The 13602-nt window shown below is 41.1% G+C and overlaps 1 protein-coding gene across 4 annotated transcripts in view; it reads left to right on the forward strand.

Annotated features, from left to right (window-relative positions):
• The window catches only part of SLC1A3 (solute carrier family 1 member 3), a 74546-nt gene that overhangs the window by 162 nt on the left and 60782 nt on the right, over positions 1 to 13602 (forward strand). For all 4 annotated transcript variants that reach the window (XM_007461845.1, XM_007461846.1, XM_007461848.1 and 1 more), the window contains exon 2: positions 1543 to 1814. In XM_007461845.1, coding sequence (XP_007461907.1) covers positions 1634 to 1814 — 181 coding nt within the window. In that variant the 5' untranslated portion in view covers positions 1543 to 1633. The remainder of the gene's footprint in view (positions 1 to 1542; positions 1815 to 13602) is intronic.

The following is a 13602-nucleotide window of genomic DNA, read 5'->3' on the forward strand; positions in this document are numbered from 1 at the left end:
AGTGTATTTTGTTTCCCGAGCAGGGGAGTAGCGAGAGTAAAAGCTAGCCATTTTGGTAGATAAAGTCCGTGTTAGTAATTTAATGCATTGAGCGTGTGGTGTCTACGCCGTGTCCTCTCTTAATCTGGAGTTGAGTTATTCAGGGTGGATTGGGGGCAGATTGTGGTTCGAGCTCTAGAAAAGAATCAAGGCTGAGCTGGTCTGTTTTAAAGTGACTGGTAAAGGGAATCAGAGATTAGTAGGAGAGAAAAAAATTTGGTCTCTCGCGTCTCCTCTTCTTTACTTCTCCCTAAACTTTTAATCTGCTGTGAAGTCTTGAGCGAGTTGTACGTCTTATTATCACTGACCCCAGCCTGCAATTTTATTTAAAAGTCAAAACTGTTAAGACTAGTCTTTTTTTCCGCACTTGGATTTGCCAAAAGCTTCCGAGGAGTCTCTTGCTTTCTAGCTACCTCCTCCACGGACGCACACACTGGCTTTTCGCGTTGCTAGATACACACGTCCACCGGCACGACTTGATTTTTTACTTGGATTTATCATGGGAAAGGTTACGGATTAGAAATCTTGTAAAACAGCAGGAGGAATCCCTTGATCTTTCAAAACAGCTGATTTCCACCAAGGAGAGATTTACTCAGATATATTTGAATAACCTAGGAGCACTTTAAAGAAACTAGAAACCACACGCTGTAACGTTTGGAATGAAAATTGAATTAATCTCCTCATCTATTCTAGAAATCCTAAATTTTAAAATACTGAGCAGTGGGTGATAGTTTCCTCAGAAGACGCCAGCATGTTTGCCACAAAGGCAAATGCTACTTTGTACTTCTGCATGGGACCAAAATGAAGATGAATTATGATTTCAGATAATTTATAAACGTGCCCAGTGCACTTAGCTTATTTTATGAAAAAAAAAAAGTTACCACGTGAAAGGGTCAAATGTATTTCCCAGGGCCTGTGGGTACTTGTGTTCTTTTCATAAGCATATTTACTAGTTGATATTATCGTGGTTTTTATCTTAATGCAGAAAATAGTTACTTTATTATATATAACAGCAACCTCTGGCTGTGAAATCTCAGTATCTTAATTCATTTCATTGACCTGGTTATGCCTTTGCCATGTATACAACATGAGCCATTAAGTATAATTACTGAGCGTTTCCTGTGCGCTTAATTCAATTGGACATTTATTGAGGGCGAACATCGTGCAAAGTACTTGGCTAGGTTCTGGGGGATCGGGTGGGGGTAAGGGTGCTCAGTCACACCCAGCTCTGATGAGCCCTTTTATAGCTTCACTGGAGAGAGAAGGACAAATGTTTAAAAATGTAACACAAGTACCTGCTCATATATTCTGGATTTATGCACATGTCTCACACGTGGTCCAGTAAAACATGCACATTCTAGCCTTGAGATCTGGCATTGCCACTCTCCAGCCCTTGATTCCTACTGAGATTATGCAGTTTGCCAACAGCTTCCCCTGGTGTCGGGCAGCCCTGATTTCTCACCCCTGGAGGCTGTAATTCTTGTCTCTTTCTCTCTCGTCTAGTTGTGTTCTTGAACACCAAAGAGGACTGGCTTTCTGGGGCTGATTCCGTGACATTGAAGTTCAAAGAAGAGACATTCTGCAGAAGTAAAACATGACTAAAAGCAATGGAGAAGAGGCCAGGATGGGAGGCAGGATGGAGAGATTCCAGCAAGGGGTCCGTAAACGCACACTCTTGGCCAAGAAGAAAGTGCAGAACATCACAAAGGAAGATGTTAAAAGTTACCTGTTTCGGAATGCTTTTGTGCTGCTTACTGTCACTGCAGTCATTGTGGGTAAGTCATTTGATAAAAAGCAAAAAAATCCCAACAACTAGATCTTGTTTCTCGGGGGCATCTGACTGCCTGGGAATATTATCAGATGAACTGATTGTAGGTATTCAAAAGGATAGCCCAGGCTTTCCTCTGAATTTGAAGATTCTTTTTTTCCTTTAAATGACAGTCTGTTGGCACATTTGGAGCAACATGTGGTAAACCATGTGGGAATCTGAAAGAATCTCATTAGGCATTATGCAAATCAATTGATTGTGTGAGGAAGGGAAATAAATCAAATGTTTCTCCATCTCATGTAAGGATAAAAGAGGATAATTTAATCTTAAGACCTGAGCAGTTAAGTAACAATAGAAACAAGCAAGTGCTCTAGATTTGGCCCAAATGTGATCATTATGCAATGTCACTTACACTTAAAACTAATGTACTCTATTGGTATACCCAGAATGAGACACGGGTCCCTAATAGTAGTTATATTCTAACTGGCGCTGACTTGCAGCTGAATATCAACACAGACATAGAGGCCAAATCTTTTCTGTTTGTACACTGTCTCATCCAGTGACTGGGAAAGGTAAATTAGGGGAAATGTAAATACAGATTCCTCATTCATTGCCTCTAAGTGTCTGCCATAAATAGCTAAACCTTTTTTGAAGCATTTCAGTCTCTTACTAATTTAGCATTGTTGACAGCAATCTGTACAAATAAAACATTACTGTTTTGTTTGATTTATTGGTATCTGAAATTATAGTTCATTATAATTAGCAATTATATCTGCTACTTGTAGGTAGCATTAATCTTCCTTTAAAATATAGCTGAAAAACCTACTTACTCGGAATTTTTGAACCAATATAGAAATCCTTAGGCTGGTAAACAGATAAGCCAATGTCATGTTGTAAAAAATGCTATAACTTAAATTTCTACTAATCTGCCACCAAAAAAAGGCTTTAATCTCTACCTTGCAGTTTGCCAAGATCACCATCAGTTATAAGAGGTAATGACAATAAAAACTAAGAAAATTCTGTAGCATGTAAATACAATTATAACTTTATCTCCAAAAATAGGATTCTTAGATTGCAGACAAATAGGAATATAGCAGAAGAGTAGTTTGTCACAAGACTTTAGATATATTCCATTTCAACATCTTTGGCTCCTTTTAGTAATTGTTGGTGATTAATGACTGTTCAATTAATTCCAGAGATGTTCAAAAAGAAAGTTTCCTGATTGACTCAGAGAAGTAATGGCTTTCTTTAGGTCTCCAGGTTTGGATATCTTCCCGGAAGAAGTATTTCAGTGCTGTATCATTGTCTTGGAAGTTGATGTAAAATACAGTATTCTCATCTCGTTTTTTTTTCTTTGAATTACAGTCGTTGTCAAGCCAAGTAATAGCTGTGTAATAATAATTGTGAGCGATTATACAGCACTATTCCAGCTACTTTCTAGGTGTTTTGCTTATATTAGCTCACTTAATCCTTAAACAAGCTTATGAAGGCAGTGGATAGGTATGATTACTCTGATTCTCATTTCATAGTTAAGGAGACTGAGCACGGAAAGATCAAGCAACTTGCCCAAAGCCACGCAGCTAGTAAATGCTAGAGGTGAAAGTCAAACTCAGGCTGTCTAGTGCCAGAGGCCATTCTCTTAACCACTCTGCCATCCCACCTCAGTGCTCTCCTGACTAGCTGACATCTTGTGAGAGTTGCCAGGAAGAAAAATGCTGCCATGTCTTGGTAGAGGCCAATTACCAAGCAATGCTGCATGCATTCACATAGCTTTGTCATTTTGCTACATGATTTACTCAAACTCAGCAGAAAACGTATAATTCTCCTACAAATGATTAAGCTGCATTCCTCTCATTCATTTAACAAATACCCATTTATTTTGCAACCCTGTACGTATGATAATAGAGCTCAGTGATACTGGAGTATGTTTGGAAAAGATGCAGAAACATTGATTCAAAATGGTGTTCTAAACACAAGAGTTCCATTTCTGGGACAGAAATGTTTCAGGTGAAGAACACAGAAATGGAAAGTGATAAAACCTGAACATGGAAAGCAGATCAATGGAGAAGGAAGTTCTTAAGTGATTCCAAAGAAATAACATCTCTGATAGAAGGAAGATAGTGGCAGGATTTAAGAGTCCATTTTCTCTATGAGTTCTGGGATCACTTCCTAGCCCAAAGAGGACTTTCCCTAAGATTTGTGAGGACTGTGATGAGTTGGCTGAGCTGGGGTAGATAACTTGGCAGGATGCCCTCAGGATTGGCTTTACTAATGGAAACTGAGGAGGTAGAAATAACAAGAAGAAGGCACTAACAAAGAAACAAATAAAGAGGTCTCATTGACAGTCAGACCACTGAGTCTACACCAAAGACTTGGAATCGCAACTTAGTAGCAAACAGATTTAGGAGAGAAGGAAGAAGCCTTCATCTATCTCTTGGTGCCTCTTCCACTGAGGGCCCAGTGAAAACAAAGGCTCATTTAGCTTGCCACTGGGTACCATGTCTACATCAACCCTAAAAGAAATAATAGGAAAAGGACATGTCTGGGACATCAACTCTCAAATTTATTTGCTGCAGCACAAGGAAAAACTGGAAAGATGCTAGGAAGGAAGAAGAAAATAGTTATTTTCTCCAAAGATGAAATGACAAGAAAGAACTATAGCTATTAATTGGTTTTCTTTTTTAAATTTTATTTTTTATTTTTAAATTTATTTATTTATTTAGGCTGCATCGGGTCTTAGTTGTGGCATGCATGATCTTCGTTGTGGTGCATGGGCTTCTTTTTAGTTGTGGCGTGTGGGCTCTAGGGCACGCAGGCTTAGTTGCCCTGCGGCCTGTGGGATCTTAGTTCCCCGACCAGGGATCAAACCCATGTCCCCTACACTGAAAGGTGAAATCTTAACCACTGGACCGCCAAGGAAGTCCCAATTACTTCGTTTTCAAATTCTTAGGTTTTGATCACTTTTACTAAAAAAGACTGGGAAAATCTACATAGTGGGGTGAATTTTTTGTTCAGTCTGTTTTCTTTCATCTTTTTGAAATAAAATAAATGTGCATTTAGTGTGTGGAAATAGAAGCTAGAAATACAGAGGAGGAGTAGAGACATGTTGAATCCATATATTCAAAAGAAGTAGGGAATTGTAGATATTTCACTACCAATCCCTCTACAAACACAGGCATAGAATCACATGTGCAATGTGATGTCATTTCTTTGCAATGACATTTCTAATGTCATTTCTAAGCCATGACAAAGTCTGAAAGTGCCAGGCTGCAAAGCCCACGTAACGGGAGCAGGCTAGCAACTTGAAAGAAGGCAGTGGCAAGTGCTAAGTCCCTTTAAGATAGTTCATCATTAAAGCATTTGATGAAGTGTCTTTCAGGGCTATAGCAGACAGCTGTCTGACAAAAAACACACTGAGAAGAGTGGTCACTGTCTTTCTTCCTCCGGGAAGCACTTTCTACTTCATACTGTGGTCAGGTGTGTCAGAGGGACCTCAGACATCTCCCTGGAAGAAAGAAAAATCCTTTGTCATGTTCAAGTCACAGAATGTCACTCATCTATTACCTGCTAAATAAATACTTTTTTTTTAAAGATTCAATGCTATTCAGCAATTTAACAAATATTGGATGTTGTGTATCTGGCTCTGTGCTATACAATGTGGCATCTCTGCCCTCAGGTCGTTTAGTAGGAGAGATGGATGAAAATGAGATGACAAGGGAATATATGGGGTTCAGAGGTAGTAATAGAGAAATTCGTAACATTTTTTGAAATGAGATCATATTGTATATACAGTTCTATATCGTATATGGTGTCTTTCTGTGTTGGTACTTTAGACGTTCTACTTTGTTATTCACAACCACATGTGGAACCATAGATGTGCCATGTGGTAACATTTTTAAAGTGTGGCTTTTGATGAAGGATAGGTCTGGATTCATATGCCGGCCGTACTTAATCACCGTGTGATCCTAAAGAAGGTGTTTACCTGTTCTGAAGTCTCAGTTTCCTCATCTATTGTTACATGTATAATATATATTGTGGACACTTATGTGGTGCCAAGCAGTGTTGTAAGTGTTGTTAGTATGTTAGCTTTATTTAATCCTCACAACAAGCCAGGGAGGGAGGTATTTTTATTCTCATTTTATAGATGAGGAAACCGAAGCTCAGATACTTATCCCACAGTTGATGCATTTTGACCGGGATTCAAATCCACCATTTTGGCTCCAAGTTCATACTCTTACCCACCGCAGTGTTCTGGATGCTTGGTCCCTCCTCTCAGGAAATGTTCATTCTTGTTTTATTACACCAATTAGCTAAGGATGTGCACTGACGCATCAACAGGAGGGAGAAAGGAGAGATTGAATTGAGAATTCAGAACAAGGGTCACTCCTGAGTCCTGGTGGCTGATTGCATGTGAGTTGACAGAGAAGGTGGATTGCAGGTCGATGGTCTGATTTCTGGCTTGGGTGACCGAGTGGCGTTGGTACCATCAGTCATGGTGGAACACAGGAAGAAGACGGGGGAAGTAATAATGTTAGTTTCGGACATGTTGAGTTTGAGATGTGGGCTGCCACTGCAGTGGAGATACAGTGCAGGAGGCTCAGCATAAATAAAGATTTGGAAGGTAGCCTTACCATCTCCAGACTGAACGAAGACAGGTTCTGTCTTTGAAGGTAAACGAATAATGATCAATGCATCGGGTTATCCTACTGCATAAGCTACTCTGTAAGTGAGTCTATTCTGAGAGCAGTGTTAACTCTAGGGCCCTTCTTTATAACTAGAAGCAATAATCTCCCAGAAATGCTGTAGTGGTATCCTGAGCCTTGGACATGTAATACAATATCCAGCCGAGTCAGTTAGTTCAGCCAAACAGGGTCATTAATGCGGTGAACTATCAGCTGCTGCCTGGACCCAGCTAGTCAACTGCTTGAGTTAGTGGCCCCCATGCTGACACCTTTCAGCTTACTAAGAGAAGGGCATCTCCACCCAGGTTGAACAACAAGAATCCAAAGAATGGTGCACAGATTTCTGGGTTCAGATTTCCAGTTTCTTCAACACTTCCTGGAAAAGAGAAGGAACTTCCAGAAGCTCGGGGCAGCCCCTCCCCTAGTGTTACCAGAGCCCAGCTAGTCACTGTCACTCACAGAGACTCCCTGGGCAGAGGGCTGGGCTGGAGGGTGAGCTAGGAAGCAGTGGATTCATAATGCCCTGCTCTGGAGAAGTGACATAGGGATAGAAAAATTGTTGGGGGCAGCAATAGCAAATAGGCGACTTGCATTAGATCCCAGCCCTCCCTCCCACCGTCTCCAAAAGCATTCCAGAGAGCTGTCTCCTGTCCTGGGGATAGACAGAGTCCAGGACTGAATAGGGGAGTAGATCAGAGCCACGGATTCTGGAGTCAGAAGCTTAGGTTGATGTCCCATTTCTGGAACTGATCCTCTGTTTCTTCATGTGTAAAATGGAATAATTATAACACCTCTCTGCCAAGATTCTATCCCAGTTCTGCCACTTACGACCATGTAACCTTAAATAATGTCCTTAAATGCTTGGCAGGCAAAGTGTCCGAAGAAACCGTCAGCCCTTCGTCTTTGGCTTCCATCTGTGCTAGGGCGTCAAGTGAAAATACACGCGGGTTTGATGATGCTGCTCAGCCAGAGGACTGAGAGCCAAGGGTGAGGGAGGACCGGGTGTGGGAAGGGAAGAAGATGGTCACCTGCTTTAGGTCTGGAATTGTCTTCTATTTCCTTGGCTAGAGGAGGGAGCCAAGAGAGTCGCAGGAAGAGACTTAATAGTTGTAAACGGCTTTGAGAGGCAGAGATGAAAGCCTCAGTGTAAGTGACACCGTCATTATCTGTCCCTTACCTACCTGGCCTCTTGAGCCAAGCAGAAAGTAATCCCCAGGGAGCTGTTATCACAACACAGACTGCTCAATGGAGGGAGTGATGTCTCAGGAAAATGGGAAGTTGCTGAGAAAATGGTTTTAATAAATGTTGTAACATACTCAATAGTGCATTTTTGTTCGTACCACTCAGGACCCATCAGAGTTCACCACCTCCCTGGTTTCTCCTTTTCTCCAGCATTTTGGTGTCTACTTTTCATTAATTGTCACCCCCATCAGAGTGGAGCCAAGCAAGATGAGGGGTTCTGGAAACTTGGAGAAAATGTTGCTGGTTTCTAACAGAGTTGGTAAAGGTTATTTTGAAGTAGGGGGTAGAAGGCTTAATGTTGTTCTAAGATTGTCTCTGGATTTTATTTTGCTCTATTTTCTTCCTGTTAATTCAGATAATGAGAAAACTGAGCAGGCAATTTCAAATTTGTTTCTTTTTCAAGTAGGTAATCAAATAAGTATGTGTGTTCAGGACAATTACCTGCAATAATAATATCTTCCATTGTTGCTGTGTTACAGTTTACAGAGTGCTTTCCCATTGCCCTCTATAGCAATGTAAGTCCATGGCCAGTTCATCCCCCCTTCTGATTAGTATCTGTGAATGTCTGGAACACAGCTGAGAAAGCGCTGAGAGTCTAAAGGTCCTGCTTAACAGACACAGCTCTGCCGTCAGCTCCCTTTATGATTTAAGTCAAATCTCTGGACCTCATATTTCCTCACCAGCAAAATACATCTGGACTAATGTCTGCCTCCAACTACAAAATTCTATCATTTAAAGCCTAATTTGTCCTCCTCTAAAGCTGAAAATACGGAATAAGATACATGAGGGTTTTCTTTTCAGCCCATGATGCTGTACCATTGCAAGGACCTTTTTCCTGAACGCATGATCTCCCAACTCATTCTAGCCAGTCTCTCAAATCTATGAAGCAGCTGCTTTCTCTTGCTCTGAATTCTTGACTGTCAAGTTCTTGACTCTGGGTGTTTCCTAAGCAAAGCTTGAGGACACAACTGAGGCAAACCTCTGCAGAGCCACTCCTGCCCTTCCATCTTCTGTATAAATCAGGGGATGAAAATTGCAGGCTTTTGTTTTTGCTATAGAGTAAACAAGGTTGTGAAGAGCCTACGCTATTTGGAAGAGGCAACTGGAATTTAAGCACCGTCTTTTCCAAGCTTTACATTCCAGGTGTTAAGAGTTCTTGATATTTATGCAACGCTGGGGTGCCATCATTCACCAAGTATTTGGTCTGACAGCTAGGTAAGCTGTATCATTCCTGTGAGATGTGGAAACACACAGAGCACTTCAGGGCACACACTTTAGCCACTGTGCTCACCGAGGATAAAAATTATGAGTTTTATGTCAAGCTTCAGTGCTATCAAAATGGCCCAGAGCTTATTCCCTAGACCAAGAATATTCCCATCACTAGACCCAATCAAAAATGCACTCAAGGGCTTCCCTGGTGGCGAAGTGGTTAAGAATCCACCTGCCAATGCAGGGGACACGGGTTCGAGCCCTGGTCTGGGAAGATCCCAAATGCCACGGAGCAACTAAGCCCATGAGCCACAGCTACTGAGCGTGCGCTCTAGAGCCGGCGAGCCACAACTACTGAGCTCATGTGCCACAACTACTGAAGCCCACGTGCCTAGAGCCATGCTCTGCAACGAGAGAAGCCACCACAATGAGAAGCCCGCGCACCGCAACAAAGAGTAGCCCCCGCTCCCCGCAACTAGAGAAAAGCCGGCGCACAGCAATGAAGACCCAACGCAGCCAAAAACAAAAATGCACTCAAGTGGTTTTGAAACCAAAAAGAGAAGAATAAAACCCCCAAGGCTAGATAAAGGAAGATATACCCTGGCTGAATTAAGTCAATGTCAGGGAAAGGCACTCCTTTTTTTCCTCTGTGTATCTTATCAAAGAGTTGAAGGTAAATTTAGGAGCAGCGAGTTGAAAGGTGCACTTAAGTTTTGAATTTCAAGACTCGAGTCCCTGTCTCCTGAGAGGACAACTTCATTCTTCTTGTCCCCAAAGAGATTTCTCCAGTTCTCCAGCAATGATTCCAGGTCACAAACTGCTGTTGCTTCTCAGAGAGAAAACAGTGGGCCATTAGTGAGAGCCTTTCTATTCAAAATCTTGTAAGATGAAGCTCATTTGTCCCTAATGAGAGTAGAGATGGACAATTACTGCCCTTCTCACCCTGAAAAGATGGCCTCTTCTTTTAGACACATTGCATCACTGGAAATTCCATTTTTAAAGCAAGAAAGGCAAAACCCCAGGGATCCATGTGCTTGCTGCTGTCTTCAGCGTGTTGACAAATGTGAAGGTAAAGGCATCAAGAAGGAAATTATGAGTCTTTGAAGAGACTGCCTATGACCCAAGTTGTTTTCTTTTCTTTTTTCTTATTTATTTACTTTTGTCTTAGATTTGCTTTTTTTAAGGTAAATGAAGTCATCTTGTACATAAAGCTGCGACTCGATAAACTTGCCAGGGCTTTCTAAGTTCTGGCATCAGGATGCTTTACACAACATGACAGATGAGGAAAGAGCATACCTTTGCTGAGTGGTTTACAATGTGAGTTTTCAGCTCTGGTGTACTTGTAACTCTGGCTAATCGGGTGAAGCAGCATGTGAGCCTATAACGACTGAGTTCAAAGTTTTTTCAGATTCACTTCCTTGTCTCCAGAAAAAAAGCCTTTTGGTCAGAAAGTGATCCACTCAACTATAAATCTGAGCACACTAGTGTCCCCCCCTCTCCATGACCCAAATTAAGGAAACTCATTGTTAAAGCAAATTAAAGCAGATTGAGGACCAACCAACCCAGACCCAGAGTGAGTTTTTAGAAAGATTCAGGCATTTAGCAGAAAAGATGTAAAACAGAATTCAGTCAGATTTTGTTTTTAAGTGTGGGCCATTTTTGTGTGTGTATTTATTTTGTTATTTTACTTATAAAGTAAATAAATCTACATTGCCCCAAATCAAAAAGAACAAAAATGAAATGAAATGAAAGTGTCACATCCACCCAGATCCCCCAGGGGTCCAATTTGTTTTGTTATCAGTTTCTTCTGTGACTTCAGAGTTATTTTATCAGCATAAAAATAAATTCATATTTAGTTATTTTTGCCTTTCACAAGTTGTACCATAGTATATATAGCTCACTTCATACTTTGCTTTTTTCACTTTACAGAATCCCTTGGATGTCATTCCTTACTAGCACATAAAGAACCACCTCATTCTCTCGAGGCTGCATTGTATGGGTGAACCATACTTTATTTAAGCAATTCCCCACTGATGGGACACTTAGGTTATTTCCAACCCTTTGATATCATTTTTCAAATGGTATAATGAATAATCTGGGATAAAAGTTATTTCACCCTGGTAAAGGATGTCTGTGGGATACATCCCTAAAAGTGCAATTGCTGAGACTAAGGGTATACCCATTTGTGATTTTGTATAGCTAATTTATACCCCATAGAGGTTGGAGTCATTTACTCTTCCAGATTGTGAGACTTAAAAGAGTTTGCCCCAATGGGGCTGCTGCCACAGGTAGAGATGAGTGGACTTTGAAGTTTGTGTGGGCTGGCAAGCATATGACAGACCAGCAAAGGCACAGGGAGAACTTGGAAATTTTTAAATATATTTCATTTCCAGTTTCTACTCACAACTATATATATTAACCAGAAAGGAAGGCAATAGATTCTGGTGATTTCAGTTACTATTTCTAAAATAGATTTTTTTTAATGACAATGGGTTGGACATTTGAAGACCCGTAGGATTATTTATAAATTATATTACCATTTCACATAGTCTATGTTAGTACAGTTTTAAGAAGAAAGCACCAGGCTTTTCAGAACTCCAAGGTTCTTCCCATTCAGTTGTCTCTCAGTGTTGCACGCCATGCAGATTTGAGTCTGCATCTGTACCCTGCCTGGTCATCAGTCACCCACGGCTGGTTATCTGGGCACCACTGGTGGAACAAGGCTGGAACAGGTATTTCCCACCTCCAGCAACAGGAAATACCAAAGGACAAAAGAATGAGCCAAGCCAGGGCCTCTGAAGGATGTGGGAACAGAGGAGTGGGGGAGGGTTGAAAGGTTGACTCAAACACAGAGTAGCTTCTCACCAGGAAATGCCTGGAAGTTTGAGCTGAAACAAAAGGCCAGGGACCAGCAGACCTCTTGGGCAGGTAAATTCTCCATTTTGCCCTTGGCTTCTTTATAAAAATGAGTAAATGGAACTTTACATCCAGCAGCTTCATCAGGCTGGCATGAGACAGGCTTTTAACTTCTCCAGATTGGGCCACAATCTAGCCAAGTTCTGAAATAGAAACTTTTATTTGATCTCTCAAATAATTATTGAGTACCTGCCATAATAACCATAATGGCCAAATTGATAAAGCATTTTATGACTTACTACAAGCTTTCGTATGCATTATCAAGGACTTTAGAATTCATTAGAAGAAACAAGATGAATGCACATAAAGCAGCTAAGATAATGCTCAGAATATGTAGCAGAGAATATTAAAGTTCAACAAGATCATAGATACTGCCTTTCTGATCTATTTCTCCCATTACTCAGATTAAGAAGCGGGCAGGGAGGGCAAAGAGATTATGTGACTTGAAGATATTAGCTGTGGAAATAGGCAGATCTAAGTTTGAAACCCCATTTTGCCAACATCAGTTACTGGCCATGTAATCCTGGACAGATGGCTTATTTTTTCTAGGGCTCAGTCTCTTCATCTACAAGATGGTGATATTAAGTCCTGTAGGTTTGCTATGAAGATTCAGTCATTTAAGTGAAGTCTCTACTAGCGTAATTTACTGGCAGCATCAGGTCCAGAACCCTCATCTCTGACTCCCAGACTATGACCTTTCTACAGCATCACACCTGCTGTCTTTCATACCCCAAAAAACCTGTCTAGTGAGAGAATTAGGAATCGAGAGCTATCACTCCTAGTTTGTGAATCTAGAAACCTAAGCATATGAGAAATCATAGTTCAGTCAAGAACCAGTTTCCCAAATCATGAGAGAAATCACGGTTTGGAGTGCAGTAGGGAATCGGATTCACGGTGCAGCTAAGCAGTTCCTCTGCTCAGGAAACTGTTCAACAGCAGCTGGGGGCCAGGCCTAGAGACTGTGCAGGTCAGACAAAGCCCTTATCATCCTGTGCAGCTCACTTGTTGGTGTGGTGGAAACTGTGACCTTGCTTTTAACCAATAGAATATGGCAAAGGCAATGGATGCCACTCCTGTGATTTTATTACATCATACATTAGATTGTTGTAAACTTGAGGCAAACTAGTGCTAGTTTTTTGTTTGTGTGTTTGGTTTTTTACTACAAAAATGAAAAGACGCTAGCTGGGAAAGAATAGTATTTTGTCACATAAAACCAGTGGTGCGCTATCAACAAAAATATTTGATACTATTATATCTTTGAGCCATCTTGCATTCAAGCAGACAGCATGGTCTCCTTTCTGGCTGAAGATCTACAAGCCAAGCTTTTTCCCAGTAGGAGTTTGAATGGGCTTTGACTGGTTTGCAATGTAAATGCTCGAAGAGCTAGTTAGCTCACCTTGGGTGGGCCTTTGGTAGTTTTCTTACAGCTGGCCTCAGAATGTGAGATCTTCCTCTCAAGATCAATGCCACTATCACTTTTAGATTCTCTTTTGACATCTGAGCTCTTTGGGGGCCATCGTCTCTTTTCCTGGAGAATTTTGCATTGTGAATAATAATTCTGGAAGGCTTTGGTCTGCCAATCTGTTCATGACAGAGTTTGGAGATAGGGCGGGAACGTTAGTAAAACTTTACTATTTCAAACGCCGACATCCACCAAAAGTTAAAGTGGGTGATTTGGTCTAAAGTTTACTTCAGATTGTGCTTCATTCTTTTACTCTTTTTTTTTTTTTTTTTTTTTTGCGGTAC

Source organism: Lipotes vexillifer, unplaced genomic scaffold, assembly GCF_000442215.2.
Source record: "Lipotes vexillifer unplaced genomic scaffold, Lipotes_vexillifer_v1.1 scaffold715, whole genome shotgun sequence".
Classification (NCBI taxonomy): Eukaryota; Metazoa; Chordata; class Mammalia; order Artiodactyla; family Lipotidae; genus Lipotes; species Lipotes vexillifer.